The sequence below is a fragment of the Salarias fasciatus genome (genome assembly GCF_902148845.1).
Source record: "Salarias fasciatus chromosome 7 unlocalized genomic scaffold, fSalaFa1.1 super_scaffold_4, whole genome shotgun sequence".
Classification (NCBI taxonomy): domain Eukaryota; kingdom Metazoa; phylum Chordata; class Actinopteri; order Blenniiformes; family Blenniidae; genus Salarias; species Salarias fasciatus.
Genome location: NW_021941229.1, coordinates 4,030,761 through 4,050,873, shown reverse-complemented (window position 1 = coordinate 4,050,873; position 20,113 = coordinate 4,030,761). Strand labels below are relative to the sequence as shown.

General features: G+C 42.8%; 2 protein-coding genes across 2 annotated transcripts; both read right to left on the bottom strand.

The window, feature by feature from the left end:
• Nucleotides 1-1,145: 1,145 nt before the first annotated feature.
• psmb7 (proteasome 20S subunit beta 7) lies at nucleotides 1,146-7,754 on the bottom strand. Its single transcript, XM_030084614.1, has 8 exons — nucleotides 7,662-7,754; nucleotides 4,675-4,768; nucleotides 3,423-3,520; nucleotides 3,200-3,340; nucleotides 3,006-3,121; nucleotides 2,828-2,886; nucleotides 2,574-2,725; nucleotides 1,146-1,387 (listed from the first exon to the last, which is right to left on the bottom strand). The coding sequence occupies exons 1-8, from the start codon at nucleotides 7,721-7,723 to the stop codon at nucleotides 1,276-1,278; spliced, it is 834 nt and encodes a 277-aa protein (XP_029940474.1). The 5' UTR covers nucleotides 7,724-7,754; the 3' UTR covers nucleotides 1,146-1,275.
• A 4,442-nt stretch (nucleotides 7,755-12,196) lies between these two features.
• On the bottom strand, nucleotides 12,197-15,622 carry LOC115383394 (steroidogenic factor 1-like). The gene is made up of 6 exons (XM_030085574.1): nucleotides 15,524-15,622; nucleotides 14,975-15,116; nucleotides 13,990-14,537; nucleotides 13,403-13,522; nucleotides 13,103-13,250; nucleotides 12,197-12,542 (listed from the first exon to the last, which is right to left on the bottom strand). Exons 1-6 carry the CDS (start codon nucleotides 15,620-15,622, stop codon nucleotides 12,274-12,276), a joined length of 1,326 nt encoding a protein of 441 aa, XP_029941434.1. The 3' UTR covers nucleotides 12,197-12,273.
• Between the last annotated feature and the right edge of the window lie 4,491 nt (nucleotides 15,623-20,113).

Below are 20,113 nucleotides of genomic sequence, written 5' to 3'. Positions count from 1 at the left end.
TTCACAGAGGATTTTTTTTTCTGTACGACCTTTGACTTCACCAAGTTTAAAATGACTGCGGCCTGTTTCTGAGGCCTCACTCAGCAGGCCCAGCACTTTATTGAAAACTGTGGCTCGTTTCACAGACAGAAGTCTGGGTTATTTGGTTGTCTTCTTTAAGGTCTGTGCTCCAGGGTTTCTGTTTGGCCTGTGTTGTCTTCGTTGAAGGCCGTCTTCAGCAATATAGATTTTTTTCAAAGTGTAATCCCTGAAGGTGGGTGAATTTCTCTAACCTCTCAGGCCTAGAATTTCACATTTAATGCAGTTCTGCATTTTCTTCCCTCCTCTTCAAAATGACCTTTTTTAAGTACATTCTCCTGTCAGAGTACAAATCTCAGTGGTTTCAGGAAAAAGGGACAGAAAGTCCTAACAGGTGGCGCCTAGTAGTTCAGTCAGTCCAGCCCTGGATGGAATTCTCAATATAATTAAGGCGAAATTGGAACAACTCCCCACATACTAAACTCTGCTCTAGACCTCCTCTGCTCCCAATCGGTCAAATTCCTTTTCTTCCATATAAATGAAATGAAAAATGCACATTTGTTTTCTTATTATGCAATGAAAATTTGCAGGAAGCAAAACCTATTTCACAGGTGTTTTGACTGAGATATTCCCCTCAATAGAGTTTGATTATAATCAGTTCATTTGGACCTTTTTTGCCATTGAAATACAATAAAATGTCAATAAAAGAGTTCTATGACACCATGTGAAATATTTGCTGAAATATTGAAACAAGCTTACTGAGAAGGTGAAACAAAGACGGAGCGATATCTCTACGTATCGAACTTTAAAAACAACCTCAATTAATCTGAATGAACCAACAACAGGAAACTTTATTCAAGGATTCAAGCAGACAGCTCTACAGGTCGAACCTTAAGACCTTATATAAGCAAAATAAAAGTCACTCAGATCAACTGAAACAATATTTATTGTAAACCATGAAAAAGATGCAACATGTTGACGATGGTGATGTTTGTGTGGACACGTTCAGGACGAGTCCCTGGTCTGAACAGGTTCAGGACGTGTCCCTGGTCTGAACAGGTTCAGGACGTGTCCCTGGTCTGAACAGGTTCAGGACGTGTCCCTGGTCTGAACAGGTTCAGGACGTGTCCCTGGTCTGAACAGGTTCAGGACGTGTCCCTGGTCTGAACAGGTTCAGGACGAGTCCCTGGTCTGAACAGGTTCAGGACGAGTCCCTGGTCTGAACAGGTTCAGGACGTGTCCCTGGTCTGAACAGGTTCAGGACGTGTCCATGGTCTGAATGGACTCCTCCACCAGCTCCAGGTCCAGAGGAGTCACGGCCGTCTTCAACACGCCTGTAGTGCCTTTCTTGTACTTGTAGTCTCCAGTTCTGTGGCGAGAAGAGCAGAAAGACACGTTCTGATCTCAGGGCTGCGGCACGCCGATTCCGCGAGTTAAAATCTTCACGACATGCAACTCCATCTACAAACACACAGCCGTGCACGCGAGTTCAGCAGGAGCGGCGCTCGAAGCTCAAAACAGCCGGTTAGTAGTTCAATTCTGCACGCCGCCGGAGCACGCCGTTTGTACTTACAGCGGTGAGGCTTCAAGCTCATTTGATCTTCAAGCAGAACAAGCAACAGAAAAAGTCAGCCACCATTCAGCACGTGCACGAGCACAAGCACAAGTCAGTAGGGACTAAAGGTCAATCACTCTCGTTCAACTCTACACTATCTGAACCAAGAGTTAGGAAGATTTTATTTCTATTCTGCAGTTTGTTGTTTTGTTATCGGCTAAACTTAGAATGTTTCATTTTAATCTGCTCCAACTGCAGCTGAAGTTTAATAGAAATCTCTAAAAACTGATGGAAGGGAGAAATGATCATGACCTGTAAATCTACCGCTGACAGACGGCATCAGATTATAAACTACTGCAGTTCAGTTCCATAAATATCTAAGACAAAAGGATTTGGGAGCATTAGGATGTCAAGGATCAAGATGCACATACACCAGCAGAGACTCACACACACTTAAATATTAAGGAAATGAATGCATGAACACACCAAGTGTCTCAACAGGACTTCAAAATGAGTGAGAATCATGAAAACTGTGAGAATTGTAGCAGACGCTTCTGCTTCAGACTCCTCATAGGAGCAGAAATACATTTGGACTTTAGATGTTTTGACGCAGTATTTGATGAAACTCACCGTGTTCAAACACGAGTCAGTTTTAAAATGATGCTGATACATCAGAAAACAGAGTATATCACTTGTTTTGCTTCGTTCAAATGTGGAAAAAACATCTCAGATTGTCCTCTTTTAATCTGAAGGCCTTTCAAGACTAAAATCCAGGCAATAGATTTAATTTTAATCACTAAAGCGTGTAAATGTTCCACTAAAAATAGGTTTAACTTTGCAATTTTAAAACAATTCAAGGATTGCCTGTAAATCAGAGTAGGGACTGTTGAACAGCCTTAAAAAAGTGTTTTTTCATCAGAAAGATTCAGGCGGAGAACTTCAGTTAATAAAGGAAATGTGAATGTTGAGAATCCCTGTTCGCCATGGGCGGCGTTCTGACCTGACGCCCTTCTTGTTGGCCTCGTCGTGGGGCCGGATGTAGTCCACTTTGCCCTTGGTGATGACACACAGGTCGATGTTGCTGCCTGAGCCCAGGTCGTTAAAGATTCCCGCGGCGATGGCGTCCCGCACCAGACGCTTGGCCTCGTCCTCCTGTTGAACGGGGAACAAGACAATGAGCGTCAGTCATCTGTGGAGTGAATGTGTGTGTGTGTGTGTGGTACGGTGTGGCGCCGTGCATCGGAGAGCGCTCACCTCCATATCGGGGCGGAAACGATCCTCAAACACAGCCATGGCGGCCAGAGAGCCAGAGCCTTCAAACAGCAGCAGAGACAACCAGTGAGCTCAGAGTCGAGCTGGAGATGAAGTGTGTGTGTGTGTGTGTGTGTGTGTGTGTGTGTGTGAGAGCATGTGAGTGTGTGTGACGGCTGACCCATGGTGACGTAGGGCAGCTTGTCAGTGGAGCCATGAGGGTAGATGCTGTAGAGGTGGGGGCCGTTGTAGTCCACTCCGCCCAGCACCAGGGCAGCTCCGATGTAGCCCTGGTACCTGGAAACGCAGGACGATCACTGTGAACCACAGAGCGACGCTCAAATACATCCGACGTCTCCGAGGAGCAGCACGTGCCTGAAGAGCATCTGCTTGAGCATGCGGTTGGCGGTGGCCACGCGCGGCTGCCGGCCCGTCGACAGGGAGTGCAGCTCCAGGTTGGAGGAGATGATCTGAGTGGTCATCTCCGTGTCTGCAGCTGTTCCGGCGCCGCAGCAGCTGGAACACAACGCAGAGTGAGCAGGCGCCGCTCGGCAGCAGACGCACCTTCAGCCGCCGGGGACGAGGAGCCGCCACTTACTAGATGTTGGTGGAGATGTAGTGGATCTTGGAGCAGTTCTTGTCGGCTACCACCATGCCTTCAGTGGCTCTGGTGTCGGCTCCGAGGACGACTCCGTCCTTCAGGAAGGAAGCACAACACCCAACATCCATCAGCCTTCACCACAACCCGGACGAAACCAAGTCTCATAGCGGACGAGGTTCAACTGAAGGTAAGCACACTCTTATCTAACCTAGTAGCATCAGCACATGAATTTGTAAAAAGTTGCTGAAATCGTCACGAGAATCATCTGTTTTTCCTCCAACTGAACAGAGAAAGGATTTCACATCTCTACTGTCATTCTGTGAATTTATTTTTTACAGGACATCTGGTGAACATGTGAGTATTGCAGTAAACAAATGCTTCAGCAGATGTTAATGTGCTCTTTAGGGCTGAACGATATATCGTTATCATATCGATATCGCGATATGAACATTCAGGACATTAGTTTCTCAAAATCAATGATATCAAGATTTCCCCTGCTTGCCCTGCATGTCAGCTCGCCCATGCACAGGTAAGGCCAGCCAACCACAAACCTCGTTTACTGGTTGACAGCTGATGGCAGAGGGCGGTTGCAGAATCTGCACAAACGAGTTTGATGGTAGTGGCAGTGAGTTCTCATAAATAAAACTGCATTTTTTTTTTTTACATCCTTTTGTATTATGATGTTTTTATTTTTCTGAAAAATGCTTAACTTACTGAATCCATTACATCGTATCGATACCGAGATATCTGGCATGGATATCGAGATATGAAATTTTGCCCATATCGTTCAGCCCGAGTGCTCTTCCTCTTGCCCCTAAACCAGCTGTGACCACATTGTTTTGTTTTGGTTGTTCCAATCTTGTGTAGGTCTGCAGCACTTAAGAAAGCGTTTCTTGACAGTTTTTAAAAAAGGTATTAAAATGTGAGCTTTTATAGAATAAACTGGTGATTCTATGAACTAAAACTGGTTTCATGAAATCATTTTACTGGTCCGGTCGAATGGAGATCAAACTGTTTCATAGTGTTTATACTGTACAGCCACTGAATTGAAATGATTGTTGACATGTCTTCAAATATAAAACCTGAGATGTGACTGATCAGTCAAGTAACCACAGCAGTAGCAGGAATTTAATTCATGTACCTACACTGAGAACAGACAGAAGTGTGTGTAAGGATGTTTCACAGTCTTTCTAATCAAGAGTAATGTCAGAGTGTCAATGAAGCGTGTGTGCATTAGACGCTCTTTCACCTTGAAGACCACACCGCAGATGGTGGTTCCTGTTTTGCGAGCAGCCGGCAGACTGCAGCCCACCTTGCTAGCTTCACCTTCCAAAAGCGCATTTCTGAAAACACAAAAGAACAAATGTCACAGAAGAGCTGGGGAGAAAGAAACAGAGTTACAGATAATAACTTTATTGCAAAACAACACATCCTCTGTTCATGTCTTCAGTTTGTGTATCTAGTCCTCCATTAAAATTCTCCACCATTTACACAGAAATTCATCCTATCCTAGGCCTGGGCGATTATATGATCGTGATTGGTGATCGCGATTAATTTCCAGTCGATCACGGTGATCAGCTGTGAGCACATTTACTCGATCAGACATGGCAGAAATGTGCGTGACACAGTCGACTTTTTCCTGCTCAACTTCCGCCTGCAAGTTGTCTGAGAGGTAAACAGAGATGGAGCTGAACGTGGAGCAGCGAAGCAGATGAAGTCAGCCATGTATTGGCGTTATCCTCTGAAGATGAGGCTGCTGCTGACAGGACAGGCTGCTCCACCCGCACCGCTGCTAGCTCACCACTGCTAGCACACCGATCCGCAAAGAATCTGGTCTTTTGAGTCCAGGAACTACTTGTGATACAGTTTAACTAACGATCGTTCAGTTCTTCTCTTTTACTGAAAATGACGGTGCATCGCATCATTGAACATATCACCACTTCTTGCCGCTAACGCTCTGTTTCTAACAACATGCAGAGAGCCTGCAGCGGCTGCAGCGCCGGTCTTCTTCTGTGGTGTCTGTGTAAAATAAGGTTGAACATGCAAACAGCACACCTAGTGGCATGAAGTGCAATTGCAGTCATGGCGTCGCCTGTGGCTGTGGTCTGAATGAGGATCTCCCTGGAGTTATTCCAAATGTTTCAGAAACCAGAATATTTATCTTAACACGAATATTGACTGCACGTAAACGTAGCCAGTGCTGTCTTTTCAGGCCACTGCACCATACGAGCAACATTGCAAGAGAAGAAAAATGATTAATTTTGTCTTTTTTTTTATATTATTGTAGTTTTGCACGTTACATTTTAAATCTAATCTGTCCAATCTCGATTATTTAAATTTTGTACATTTGATGCAAGCATTAATGATGGCAGCAGCATATTTAGCATCATAACTTGAAAATAATGTTTACATTCTAAAGCACCTTCATTATCCCCAGAGGGTTTCTTTAGTTTTTTAATCTTTTATAGCAACAAAAATCCTCAGGGCTGTAAACTGTCACACTTTAACTAACGATTGTTCAGTTCTTCTCTTTTACTGAAAAAACGGTGCATCGCAGGATTTTATTGTCTTGGTGCTAGATTTTTTTTCCCATTTACTGCACTGTTAAGTGAGATTGTTCTTATATTTTTCTATGTTTATATTATTTAATTTGCATTGCTATTTGCTTGGTTTGTTAATAAAATGTTAAACTATTCTATAGTTCTAGTTTTCAGTGCAGATGCTTTAAAACTGGTTTAAAAACAATATAGCATATCGTGATTTTAATCGAGATTGAATGATATGGAAAAAAAAATCATGATAATTTTTTTTTGCCATATAGCCCAGCCCTATCCTATCCACTGTGAAATGACAATAAAAATGAACTTTTCAATATATGAAGTGGAAAAGTTGAGATAAAAAGCTAAAACTGAAGGAGCAATGACTGATCACCACAGGACGGATTCTCCAGATCCCAAACTGAACAATCTTAAACTAGAGATTGAGGAATAACTGACACTTATTCCAATTAAATCCAGAACTATAGGATTTTCTAGAGGCTGTCCCCTCCCTCTCCTATAATGGTTCAGTCTGTCCCACAGTGGGACTGATCTGGATCAATGGAGGAGAAGAAACAGCCTCAGTCAGTCACCAGTTCACATAAGGTTGGACAACTTCATTAATCACCATTTGCCTACGGGGAAAATAGTTTGCACAGTTTCAATAATTTCATTAAATCTCTGAATCTCAGCATTGCAGTGACTAAATTTAAATCAATGAAGTTTAATTTAATGCTCAATGAAGGAATTATTCAGCAAAGATATTCAACTTTAGTAAGAAATTTAAATTCCAAACTACTGCAGCTGACAAGAAAAAATTATTCACATTAATTGTGATAGTCTATGTGATAGAAAAAGATAAATATAAAATGTACAGACAGTTAATGTGATGCACGTAACACATAAAAAAAAACGTTCATAAAGCGATTACTGCACTGACAATATTATGTTCTAAAAAAAAAAAAACATGTGATTATAACCTTAAACTGGACCGGATTATTAGATCCACTTAATTACTGCAGAGTTAATTTTAATGCGTTAATTTCAGAATCAGAGACGAATTTATTGCCAGGTATGGTAAACTGTACACGGAATTTATTTTGGTGTTGATGCAAACAAAGAAAAAAGAAAGAACAGATTTAAAAAGCACACGTTTCAAATATAAATAGAAGAAATTAAGAGAGTAGAAATAACACAACAGCAATAACACCATAAATAATTGTAATCAAAGTACAACTTCATTTCGCCGAGAGAATACTTTTTAAGAAATAAACCATTTACTAATAAATTTAATTTCCACTCCTGTTTGTGGTTCACTTGAGGAAATGTGATGAAAGGGTTTAATTTGACATTTCTTTCTACTGAAGCTTGTTAATGATGCTGCGCTAAGGAATAAACATCCACGGCTTTATCATTGAAAAAAGATAATACTTGAATATAATAACACGTATTTTTAAGGGTGAGTCTCAACGGATTATCGGAGGATTAAAAGAAGGACAAAACGAGTTGTATAGTTTAAATAAAATGTTTAAAACTCGGAGATTTGAAGAAACGCCTGAGTCATTGTGTGAAGCCGCGGAGCTTCAGTGAAGCAGCGGGACTGAAAAACACCTCGAATCGACACTTCAGCGATAAAATCCTCTCGTCCTGATGCTGGTACAATTAGTTAAACGAGTTGAAGCCAGTAAAATGCTCTCACCTCTTGCAGTTTTCGAAACTGAATCCAGAAACCGGAGCCCGTCTGACAGCGAGTGTCGCCATGTTGGAGAAATAAAGCAGCTTTACCGGGAAACGGAAGCAGTTCTGGTTTCACTTCCGCCTGGGGTTTTCCACTTCCGGTTTCAAGATCAGATGTATTTAATTTAAAAATAAATTCATGGCTCTATGAGAGCAACATCCATGGCAACAGCGTTTCAGTGGCATTAAAAAAATGTTATTTATATATACAGTATTTATTAAAAGAGAAATAGACATTTTTATTAATAAAGCACTTTTCATCCATTTAAATGCTGCACAAAGTGCACAGCATATAAAGACACCCACAGACACACTGTCCTGTCACCATGAATAAATCAAAACGGATGTGTGTGAGGACGGAGGGCTGGAGAGGAAAAAGCGCTGCATCATGCATGTAGCGCTGTACAGAGGAAAGGCTGCAGTTCAATTGTTTGAACGCTTGATGGCAGCAGGACAAGGTAGAACAGGGGTCTGCAAACCTCCCCCATCACAGGAGCATGTTTTATATACTTTCCAGCAAATTAAATTCTTCTGGAGCCACGTTTAATTAGAAAAGTTCGCACATGCAGTTTTTGCCAACTGTATACATTCATAAACTTGCATGACTATAATTTAGTATTACTTTTGCAGCCATTGAAAAAAAAGGAGTTTAACATTTTTAATTGATTCAGCATTTTTTTTCCTTTTCTTTTTTTTTTTTTTTCTTTTCTTTTTTTAACTCTGACCTGGCTGGTCCGAGTAGTAGACAATATAGGCAGATGCTGAGGGTGCTATGGCCTCCAGGGGGCGCCAAAGATCTGAAAAAAGTCACCCTCAACATATGACTATATTGCAAGGAACTGTAAAAATGGGAAAAGCTCACATTAATTGAGATGTAAAGCAAAGTCATGAATAATATTTCTACAAATGATAATCCCAACGACGTCTGGGAGAAGTATCAGGACTGATGGAGACGTCAACATAAATATTTTACCAGATTCTTTGTCAAAGAGTGAAAAATCAGGAGAGTCTGGCTCTTGTACTGTAAAAGGATGACAGCTTTCACTGTTTCTGCAGCAAAATGTTTTGAAAATGGGACTGTAAATCAAGCAGAGAAGGATTAAAGGACTGAAACAATGCACACCACTGCCTCAAAATGCCTTTTTTTGTACATGGTGTTGTGTATAGTTGTATACAAGTGTTTTACATATTTTTGTTTTTGTACATAGTCATTGCACTCATGTTATTGTAAATGTAGGTCATGTGTGGAGTTATTCTTTTGTAAGCATATGTAAGTCTGTGATGGGGAGGCACTGTATAAAATCAGGCTCAGTTTAGACTTACAGTTAAAACTATACTGTCAGAATAATCAGGTCAGTGAGGAAGTTTCAGTAGCGGTATCGTGAATGGAGAGGTGATAAGAAAGAGCTAAAGAACAGGTCTGCAAACTGTACCTCTGAACCTCTGGAAATAAACATTTTTGTGTTGTTTTTATTTTATTTACACACAAGAGTCATGTTTACCATGACTTTAATCTGTGGAATAAAAAAATCTTCAAAAAAAAGCACAGCTAATGAAAGCAAACCTAAAATAAGAATTTCTTATAGATAATAAATTTTTTTCATCGCTAAAATTGAAGGCACTGTCCATGCTGTTGAAATAGCTAATACACTGTTGTGGTGCAGAATATCAGTAGTTCACTCTTTCAAAATGTTTTCAAGGTGCTGTCCATGGTGCTGAAATAGCCAAACCACGGATTTGGTAAAGATTAATTGCCAGTCTCAATTCATTGATGAATTCCAATTTGCTGTCCATGGTGCTGATATAGCCAATTGACTGTTGTGGTAAAGATTAATATTAAGTCACTGTGTACAGATAAATCCAAGGCACTGCCCATGGTGTGGAAATAACCAATCCACCATTGTGGTGCAGAATATCAGTTGGTCACTGTATCAGTAAAAATCCAAGGCACTGTCCATGGTGCTGAAATAGCTAATCCACTGTTGTGGTGCAGAATGTTAGTGGGTCACTCTTTCATGATGACTCCAAGGCACTGTCCATGGTGCTGAAATAGCCAAGTCACCATTTTGGTTAAGCTCAAAAGTGGGTCTCTGTTCATTGAGGAAATCCAATTCGCTGTCCATGGTCCTGATATAGCCAATTGAGTGTTGTGGTGAAGATTAATATTAAGTCTGTTTACAGATAAGTTCAAGGCACTGTCCATGGTGCTGAAATAGCCAACCCACCATTGTGGTGCAGAGTATCAGTTGGTCGCAGTATCATTAAAAATCCTCGGCACTGTCCATGGGGCTGACATACCGAAACCCAGCATTTTCGGAAAGATTAACAGTGGGTCTGTATTCATTGATACATTCCAATTTGCTGTCCATGCTGCTGATATAGCCAATTGACTGTTGTGGTGAAGTTTAGCAATGGGTTGCTGTTCATCAATAAATCCAAGGCGCTGTCCATGGTGATGAAATATCCAATCCACCATTGACATGCAGATTAGCAGTTGGTCAGTGTATCATTCAAAATCCAAGGCGCTGTCCATGGTGCTGAAATACCCAAACCCACTGTTTTGGTAAAGATTAACAGTGGGTCTTTATTCATTGATGAATTCCAATTTGCTGTCCATGGTGCTGATATAGCCAATTGACTGTTGTGGTGCAGAATGTCAGGAGGTCACTCTCTCATGATTATTCCAAGGCGCTGTCCATCGTGGTGAAATAGCCAATCCACCATTTTGGTTTAGATCAACAATGGGTTTCTATTCATTGAGGAACTCCAAGTTACTGTCCATTGTTGTGATATAGCCAATTGAGTGTTGTGGTAAAGATCATTATTAAGTCTCTGTTTACAGATCAATCCAAGGTGCAAAATAGCCAATCCACCATTGTGGTGCAGAGTATCAGCTGGTCGCAATATCGTTAAAAATCCTCGGCACTGTCCATGGTGCTGAAACAGCCAATCCACCATTTTGGTAAAGATTAACAATGGGTCTGTATTTATTGATGAATTCCAATTTGCTGTCCATGCTGTTGATATAGCCAATTGACTGTTGTGGGTGACGTTTAACAGTGGGTCGCTGTTTACCAATAAAAATGAGGCGCTGTCCATGGTGCTGAAATAGCCAATCCACCATTGTGGTGCAGAGTATCAGTTGGTCGCAGTATCATTAAAAATCCAAGGCGCTGTCCATGGTGCTGAAATGGGTTATCCATGGTTGTGGTGCATGGTATCAGTTGGTCACTTTATTGGTAAAAATCCAAGGCACTGTCCATGGTGCTGGAATACCCGTGGGTATTCCAGCAATAACAGTGGGTCTCAATTCATTGATGAATTCCGTTTGGTGTCCATGCTGCTGATATAGCCAATTGACTGTTGTGGTGAAGTTTAACAGTGGGTTGCTGTTTACCAATAAATCCAAGGCGCTGTCCATGGTGCTGAATTAGGCCGCATGTAGCGTCGGAACGAGGATGGTGCGATGCATGCTCGTGCTAATATATTTTGGGGGATTTAGTTTGAGAGGGCACAATTTTGGGGGATTTAGTTTGAGAGGGCACAACATTTATTTGAGGGGGCCAGGCCCCCTCTTGCCCCTGCATAGACTCGGCCCTGTTTTCCTGCTACAATTAAAGCTAAATTACTAATGTGTGTAAAATTCTAAATACAATTGACATTAAAGGAACAGAAGTACAAGATGTTCTTGTTCTATAGCAGATAGAAATGAATGTTTTTACTGTTTTCATCAAATAAATAAAAGTAAATCCAGTCATGAAAGATCAGAGGAGAGAAACAATTACTTTAGTTATTCCACTACTTTAATGGTGTTTGTGAAGAGAGAATCTTGTACAGGTCCTCGAGGGAATGATTGTTGCTGAGCCGCAGTCGATCACAGGACAAAGAAAGAAATTCAGATGGACAGCGAATTTACAGCGGAACCGTGAAGTGCTCTTAACAACAAGGCCTGTTTTTTCCTGTAATATCTTTAATGGTGGCAGCCTGAACTGTAGAGATGCCAACTCAACAGCAGCTGGATGTCAAGGCCAAGCAGGATGTTGGCTCAGGAGGTGGGCACCATCAGATAGTGCTCCTCCACTCAGGGTGGCTGCATTACGTGGATTAAGCCTGTTATTAATGAAAAGTGGGACAAACAGGTGGCTGACGGTGTAATCGGTGCAATCTCACCGACTTAATGACACAAACTCCACTCATGTAGTCTCATTTTACCTGCAGCCAGTGTCTTTGTGTCCCCGTCCTGCTTTATTTCTGCTCCAATATTTGATCTGGGAACAAAAACAAGCTTTGTGTGTGTTTCCAGGAGATGCACTATGAAGAAATTAATCTTATTTTCCAAAAACTGACACTGTTTGGTTATACCGGAACATGATTAAAGTCTTGATTCCTGATTTACCATTTTAAGCTGACTTTAAACTGCCTGCACTTTTTTTTTTTAAGACACAACATTAAACAAGTTAATTTTCTCTCAGTTTTATTTGAATTGGGGTTGTGCACATCGTTGATAAAGCTTTAATCCCACACCACTCTCTAATATTGAGGATGACTGATAATCTGTCCTCCAGCTCCTGGCTTTAAGCGCAGGCCAGCGCTCCCGTCCAGCTCTGCCTGGCGTGGAGCATCTCTGACAGCAGGTTGTTGCAGCACACCCTGGCGCTCAGGTGTCTGCTGTGCAGGTAGCTCTCAGTCAGGCTGCTGAGCGACTGCAGCTCCGACACACACTGCAGGAGAAGGGCGAAGCGGCCCAGGACTTGAGAGGAAGACAGAGTGTACTCCAGCAGGGCGCCTTCAACCTGCTCCTGCACGCTCTCTATGAAGCCACGGTCAACCACGTCCTCCACGTCTGAGGAGGGAGAAGAGAAGCTCTGTTAATTCACTGATGACTATCAGCGTGGTTGTTTGGTGTTTTTAGTTTGGAATTGGTTTATTCTGTTTTAAGTAATTCATGAGTGTTGTGTTTACATGGGAAAAACCAAGAACTAAATCCTTTCTCAGGCCACGGTCTGCGAAGCGTTCTGATTGGACGGGGCGGCCGTGATGTACTGACGTCTCCCGGAAGTAAACAGCGTTTTCCTCGTCTTTCTTTCTCGATTAACTTTGAGGCTACAGCTTTGAAAATGTCTGCGTTTTTAAGCGCCCGTTCATCCGCTCATGTCATTATATCCATTTCTTTTAAAACTACCATTAAATAAGTCGTCTCTCTCCATACGAGTCGAAAAGTGAACTGCGGGCCGCCATCTCGGAAAATTGCGTCATCACGATGGAGCATGCGCAGAATGACCAGAAAGAAGTCGCCTAATTAGCATAAAATTCTGCTAAGTGTTTGCACGCTGATTATAAGTTTTGTTGTGAATCAAAGCATTTTTGCAATGTAAAAAGCACATTGCCTTGACTACAGCTTACCTGGATTAAAGAGGATGAGAAACTTGATGCAGGCGAACTCCTGGCGATCGGCCTTGAGTTTGAGGAGCTTCTCCACCAGCTGCTGTCCTCTCTGAATCAGGCTGAGCGCAGTGGGCCCAGCGCGACAGGTGATATCCGACAGCTCCACCTGAGCCCCACAAACCAGCCGCTGACTTCCAAACATCTGCACATCTCTGCATTTTATGAGCTTTAATATCCATATTTATAACACTGCTCTCCAAAATAAAAGAAAAAATACAGGAATTAGAGCAGGTGAAAGGTCAGGAGGCCACGTCTCACCTCCTGCCCGGTGATCAGCAGCAGGCGGCTCTCATTCCCACACAGGACCTGTCTGGAGACGACGTCCAGCAGCAGCAGCTGGCTCCAGCTGTGGTGCAGCAGCTTCATCTGGTCACTTACCTTTGAGCAATCAAACGAACGAACATGGTTTCCTTCAGCTCAGTTCATTCTAGACCTCATAACAAAAACTCCAAGTGTCTCCCTCTGTGCCAACAACATGACCCATGATGACTTTTACTTATTACTTTATCCATATTATTAAAAAAAAAAAAAAATCTGAAATAAGAAATGCTGCATTCAGATCTGTGCACTGATGTAACTGTTTTTCACACTTATGTACATGATTTAGTCATTGTAGCTGTTTCAGGCTTCACATAAACTTTGTTAATGTTTCATATTCTGTAATTTCAGATTGGTGGCTGTTTTTTTCTGTACTCTAGTGTTGAAACCAATAGTTTTTATTATAGATAGTTGATTTAGAGAAAAGACAAACACAAACAAAGGTGTCAGAGTGATTTTAAGACCAGTACGAGTCCTGAGTTTACCTGACGTGATGATGAAACTGAAGCTGAATCTCCAGTTCTCACCTGAAGCTGCTTGAAGAAGAAGGACGTGCGAGCCCACTCCACAATGGAGCACAGCATCTGGTCGGCCATGATGCACAGCAGGCTGCAGGAGGAGGAGGAAGAGGAGGAGGAGGAGGCGTGGCGCTGCTGCTCCTGCTGCAGGCGGGCAGTGATCCTGCTCTGCAGCTGCAGCTCGTCCGGGTCGCAGCGCAGAAACTCCATCATGAGCGGAGGCAGCCTGAGGCCTCCGGGATCCGAGGAGGTGAAGCTGCTCCTCGGCTCCGCCTTGACGGACCAGTCCAGGACGGAGGGGCTCTGGTGCTGGGGGAGCCTGGAGGAGCTGGGCGGCAGCAGCGGGTGGGGCTGTGGGAGGGGATCTGCCTGGAGGCCGCAGGAGAGGCTGAAGCCTCGGTGAGGAGGAGGAGGAGGAGGAGGAGGAGGAAGGCTGCTCTTCAGGCTGGACCTGGCCGCCTGCAGCAGGGCCTTCCTCTGCTCTTTGAGCGCCCGGTCCCTCTTGTACATGGGGCCAAACATGTTCCTGCCGCCTCGCATCCGGTCTGCCCGGACAGCTGAGGAGGCAAAGATCAGACCGCTTCAGCCCCCCTGCTCCAGTCCAGCGCCTTCTCTATAAACCCCCATAACCCCCTGCTGGAAACACGGCTGACAGTTTCACACTGTAAGACCAATCAAGGTCACATTTAGTGACATTATCTTTCAAAAGAGAGTGATGAAGGGCAACTCAAGGTCAAATCTGCAAACATCAGCACTTTGTTAGAGAGCTCTGTATGAAACAGCTGATCGCTGACGAATGAACATTCCAATGAGGCTCAAGTCAATTTAGCATTTTTCATCATTCAAACCAAAAAATCTCCAGTCTGGTCAAAAATTAGACAAATGCTGGATTCAAAGTGAAGAGGCTCAGAAAATACACACACACACACACACACACACACACACACACACACACACACACACACACACACACACACGCACACCCTCTCCTCACCCTCCAGCTTCATGCCGACATGTAGACACTTCTGAAACCTGCAGAACGGACAGCGTTTCCGTTGGGTTTTATCCACCGTGCACGCCTGGTGCTCCACACAGGTGTACTTCTTGTTGTTCTGCACCGTTCTTTTAAAGAATCCCTGCAAAGAAAATAAAGACAGGCACGAAGGGAACCTCTCAGACTGAGGACTGTCTCTCTGCGGAGCCGGCTCGGCCATCAGGGAACATAGGCCGGCGCTAAGATGCCCCAAAAAATCTTTAGAATCATTCTCCTTAAATATAATTCTGTTACTGTAAAACTAGTTCATATTGTGGACTCAAATGGAAACAAACCAACATCGATTCAACTGTAAAGTAACATGTTACTAAAATTCTTGCATAAGACAATTCTATAATTTTGCATATAGTTGTTTACAGGTGTTCCTGCATGTAGTTATTGCAGTTATGTGTGAACCACCGATAGAGGAGTGCGCCGTATAAAACCTCACCTGAGGCACACTGAGTGTCTCTGAGTGAATAAGATGCTGCGGCAGCAGATTAAAAGTACCTTGCAGCTCTCACAGGTGAGCAGGCCATAGTGGTATCCTGAGACTTTATCTCCACAGACTGGACAGAGCTCCAGACCCACGTCCAGGCACTCTGACATCCTGGAGGCTCTCTGAGAACAGGAATCAGACTGGCATCCTTTCATATAATATAGTCCAAAAGAAGAAGGAAAAAAACATGTGCACATATATTTAAATAACATTTTCTCATGAAATTATTAATGGAAACCATTTAAGTAAATAAATAAAGCAGGTCTGAGAGGATTTGCATGGCCTCACCTCTGGAACAGCTGAGTGTGAGGAGTCCGGTCAGAGCAGGTTTATATGGAGGGTTCTGCTCCCCTGGTCATCCTGTCACTGTGTGGAGGAGGGACTGAGACCCACCTGAGGCTGAGCGCAGACCCACGCTGCAGGCAGAACCACGATGCACGCATATCTGATTTCTACGGTAAAATCACTGTTAAACAGGTGAAACTCCGCATCCACACACACACACACACACACACACACACACACACACACACACACACACACACAAGACCACTGCTGGAGTCAGTGTTGTCTTCATTTCTTCAAATATCAATGTTATTGGTCCAAATAAATACTTAGCAAACATTTTGAATAAACAATGATTTGAGAAACCAGATCATTTTTACCTAATTGCACAGGTTTAACAATATGAATCACAGAATGTTTTTTTTTTTTTTTTTTTTATAGTTTAAAAAACTATATTTTTCTTACTGTAATTACAAATCTTTTTCCTGGCCTTTATGCTTCCTGGTGGCACTGATGACAGTTATGATCAAAAATGACATTTTTGCAGATAGTTTCTGACTCAGAAGCAAAGCACCATCATTTTTGGTCTTTGAATGTGTTGCATCTGCAAACATTTGCATTTAATTCAACACATAATGATACCAGAGCGCTTCACAAACAAAAACAGAACAATTCTGTGAAGGAAGTGCAGCAAGTATGTAGGAGATGTTCTGACAAACTCCCTGCAGCACTGATGCTGCAGATTACTGCGCCTCTCGTCTGTCAAATGCTGCCCTCTGCTGGACACTTCTAGGCACTGCAGGGCCTCACGGTGACCTTTAGTGACCCCTGCTCATTATGATTATGATAATTATATAACTGCTGTTTTTTTTTTAAATAAAAACTATTGAAATCAGAAAATCTTGACATTTATGATAAAATTTCATGCGCTGATTTTCAATTGACCTTTTACCAATAATAAGAATACTTCAGAATGACGTTAAACTCTTTTGCCACTGCAATTTCACATAATAATTCTTTTCTGATTTCAATAGTTTTTCTTTAATGGACAGGGGAAATAATATTGTCTCAGTATTAATGATCAATACCAGAATGCAGGATGATGAAAATCTTACTTCTCGATACTGAATGATCGTGAATGAATAGGATGGGCGAGTAAGATGCGGAGAAGTTGAGGCAGAACACAGGTGGAACTTTCAGCTTGAACTTCTGGCCCTTTCAGTGTGAATCCTGATGAGGGAGCATCTGGACGGCGTTCTCGGGCGCTCGCAGCATCTGTTGGGATCTGCGGCGGCTCTGCTTCATCCTCGCCTCCGGGCACTTCAAGCAGGACCGGTCTTAACCGGACTCTCCAGAGTTCCTGCACGTCAAAGTTCACCCTCTCCGCCAGCGACCGAGGCCAGCCGGCTGCTGCAGCATGTTACTCATTCACTGAGGTTTGTCTTTCTTATTTAAATGCGAGGCGGCGGCGGCGGCGGCGGCCTCCAGGTCACCGCAGCAGGCTGGTGAGGGGAAGGTTCGGTCTGAACTCTCAGGGATTCAGGAGGAACATCTGGTCAACAAGCTCGTGCCAAGTCCAACATGTGGATCCGCTCATGTGCTGACCTCCGGACGGACGTCCATATCTCGAGCATAAATACGGTGAAAAGCACATCCGTGAGCAGAAGCAGGTGGATCGGTGGCGTTAACAAAATCCCAAACTCATCTGCACAAAGTGAAAGATTTACATGAATATGAATAAAAACTTCTTCCATGATTGTTGGATGAGAAACTCTCTCCTCTGTGGAAGAAATCAGGGGTGAAGATCCAGATCTTTTTAAACTCTCTTCAGGATCTTAGCAGCAGAGTCGTGGATGTACTGAAGTTTCTCTAGATTCTTTCCTGAGGATCCTGATTACAAAAGCTCTACAGTAATTCATCCTGTCAAATACAGAGAAGGGCTGCAACATTGAGGGAATTTCAAAAATTGGAAACTTTCCATGGGAATTAATGGGAGTTTATAGGAATAAATGGGAATAAACCAGGAAAAAGTGGACATGAAGGGTGTTGATGAGACCCAGCTGGAGCCCATTGGCTGAAAGGGTTTCACAACAAATGCTATTCTTCAAAGAAAGAATCGACTGTTCATTAAAATATTGTGGTTTAACACTTGATAAAGTTGTAATTACACATCAATCTGTTGGAATTCTGTAATTTTTGGATTAATTTCTTCTCACACTTGTCTTTGCACATGACACCTTTCAATTAAATTGCCTTCAACTCCCATTTATTCCCAAATAGTCCCATAAAATTCTGTAACAATTCATGTAAAGTTTCTAATATTTCCAAAATTCCACAGTTCAGCTTATGGAAACTTTCCAGAAACATCCTTCCAGATGAAGACCCTGTCATTCATATGCATAAGAAAAATCCAAAGGCTGAAACATTTCTGATCATTTTGTCTGGTAAATAAATCATTTCTTTCACTGTTTCTGTGTAATACTGTCTATCAGATGCCTTTCCAGTCATATTTTCATCCAGCCTGAAGGTCTTTGCCTGCAGCTGCACCGACGTGTTTCCACAGCGGTCAATCCCTCCTAATGTGTTCAAGAAGCTTCGGCTCTCTGCGTCCGGCTCGCTGCTCGTGTTCCTAACGCGGGATTTCCTCTCTTCTGCCTTCGGTTTGAGCAGAGGAAGCTTGAAGCCAGAAAATATGAATCACGTGTTGCTTATTCACTGAGGTCTGGACGCATCTACAACACGCTGCTTCCTGCCTCACCTGGAGCAGCAGAGATGTTTCCTGAAGCCACGGCGAGCTGCAGGACGGCGCCCGGCGCTCCTCATCGAGCTGCTCTGATAACGAGTAACGTCTGGAAGCTTCGTGCTGCGAATAGAGAGCAGGAACGCTCCCGGATGAGCTCAGTGGAGGCGGCGAAGGAACCATTAGTGAAATAATAAACAAACCGACGGGGAACGGCTCCAGTTTCAGGGTTCAGCTGGAAAACAAACGAGCACCTCTGAATGGTCTCATGTTGTTAACTACTGCTTCAAAACACCTTCTGTGGTTTTTAAATTTTTTTTTCATGTTTTTAGGTTGGATCAGTGGTTTTTATGAGAGTTCCAGTGCCATCACAGACTTCAGTCAGTCACTGAGTGAATGTCCCAGAATGCTCTGCAGCTCAGTCCAGACAAGACAACAGCGATTTCCTCTTTCAGGCTCCAAAAATGAAAGGTCAAAGGTCAGTGCTCACCTTGTTACTAAATCTGCCTCTTAAGACCTGAAAAACAAAGTTAGGATAAGGGTTTTGAGTTTCAGCAAAAACGAGAAAAACCTGACGCATTAATCACTTTAATTAAAGTTTCACAATTTCAAATGTATTTTTATTCTCTTTATTTTCAACATCTTCTTTTGCTGTCATGATTGTAGTGCAGTTTTGTGTGTTTTCTTTGCCTTTGTGAATCACTTTGAGTATGAACGCTGCTGTACAAATAAACTTGCCTTTCCCAGATGTAACAGTCGACTCGCCGGTTGAAGTGCTGGGCGAGGAGAGCTGTGAACAAGGCTAATCACCCGGGAAATGTTTGTTGGAGACACAGAGAACAAACGTCGTGCAGAAACGTGGACATCTGCCTCAGCCTGCGTTTTTCCACCTGATCAGCTCTCTGCGCCGCCGCCGCTTTTACAATCAGTTAGTCGGCGAATTTGGAAGCTGTTTGTCTTCCAGAGCAGCGTAACAAACGCAGTTATTCCACTCATGTTCATTTCCTGCTCAAACAGAGAGGATTTGTAACCCGGCAGGTAAACACAGCGCCATAAAACCAGGAGTGAGAGAACAGTTTGTACAGTTCAGAGCTGCGGCACACCCATCTGTCAGTGTGTGTGTGTGTGTGTGTGTGTGTGTGTGTGTGTGTGTGTGTGTGTGTGTGTGTGTGTGTGTGTGTGTGATCCAATTAACAAAAAAAGATGAGAATCCAGAACAATGTAGATTTTATTCATTACAAAGGCTTCAGCATTTTAACTTCAGATTTAAAAGTTGTCTTCAAGATGATTCTGAACAGAAAATAAATAGCCAAACTATTCTAATCTGCACAAACATTGAAACAATAATATGATAAATAACGGAATCAAATCAACAGTGAAAAAGCTTTGTTTGTTTTCTGGACTTTAAAATGAGCAGTGACTGCATTGTCCTTCTGAATAAAACTGCTTCTGAATTATTATGGAATGCATGTAAGAGAAAAATAAATAACTTAGTGTCCATAACGTGCATATCTGCTGGTTTCACGGTGACCGTATTTACACACTGTATTCATTTACACTGGATGATCAATATTTA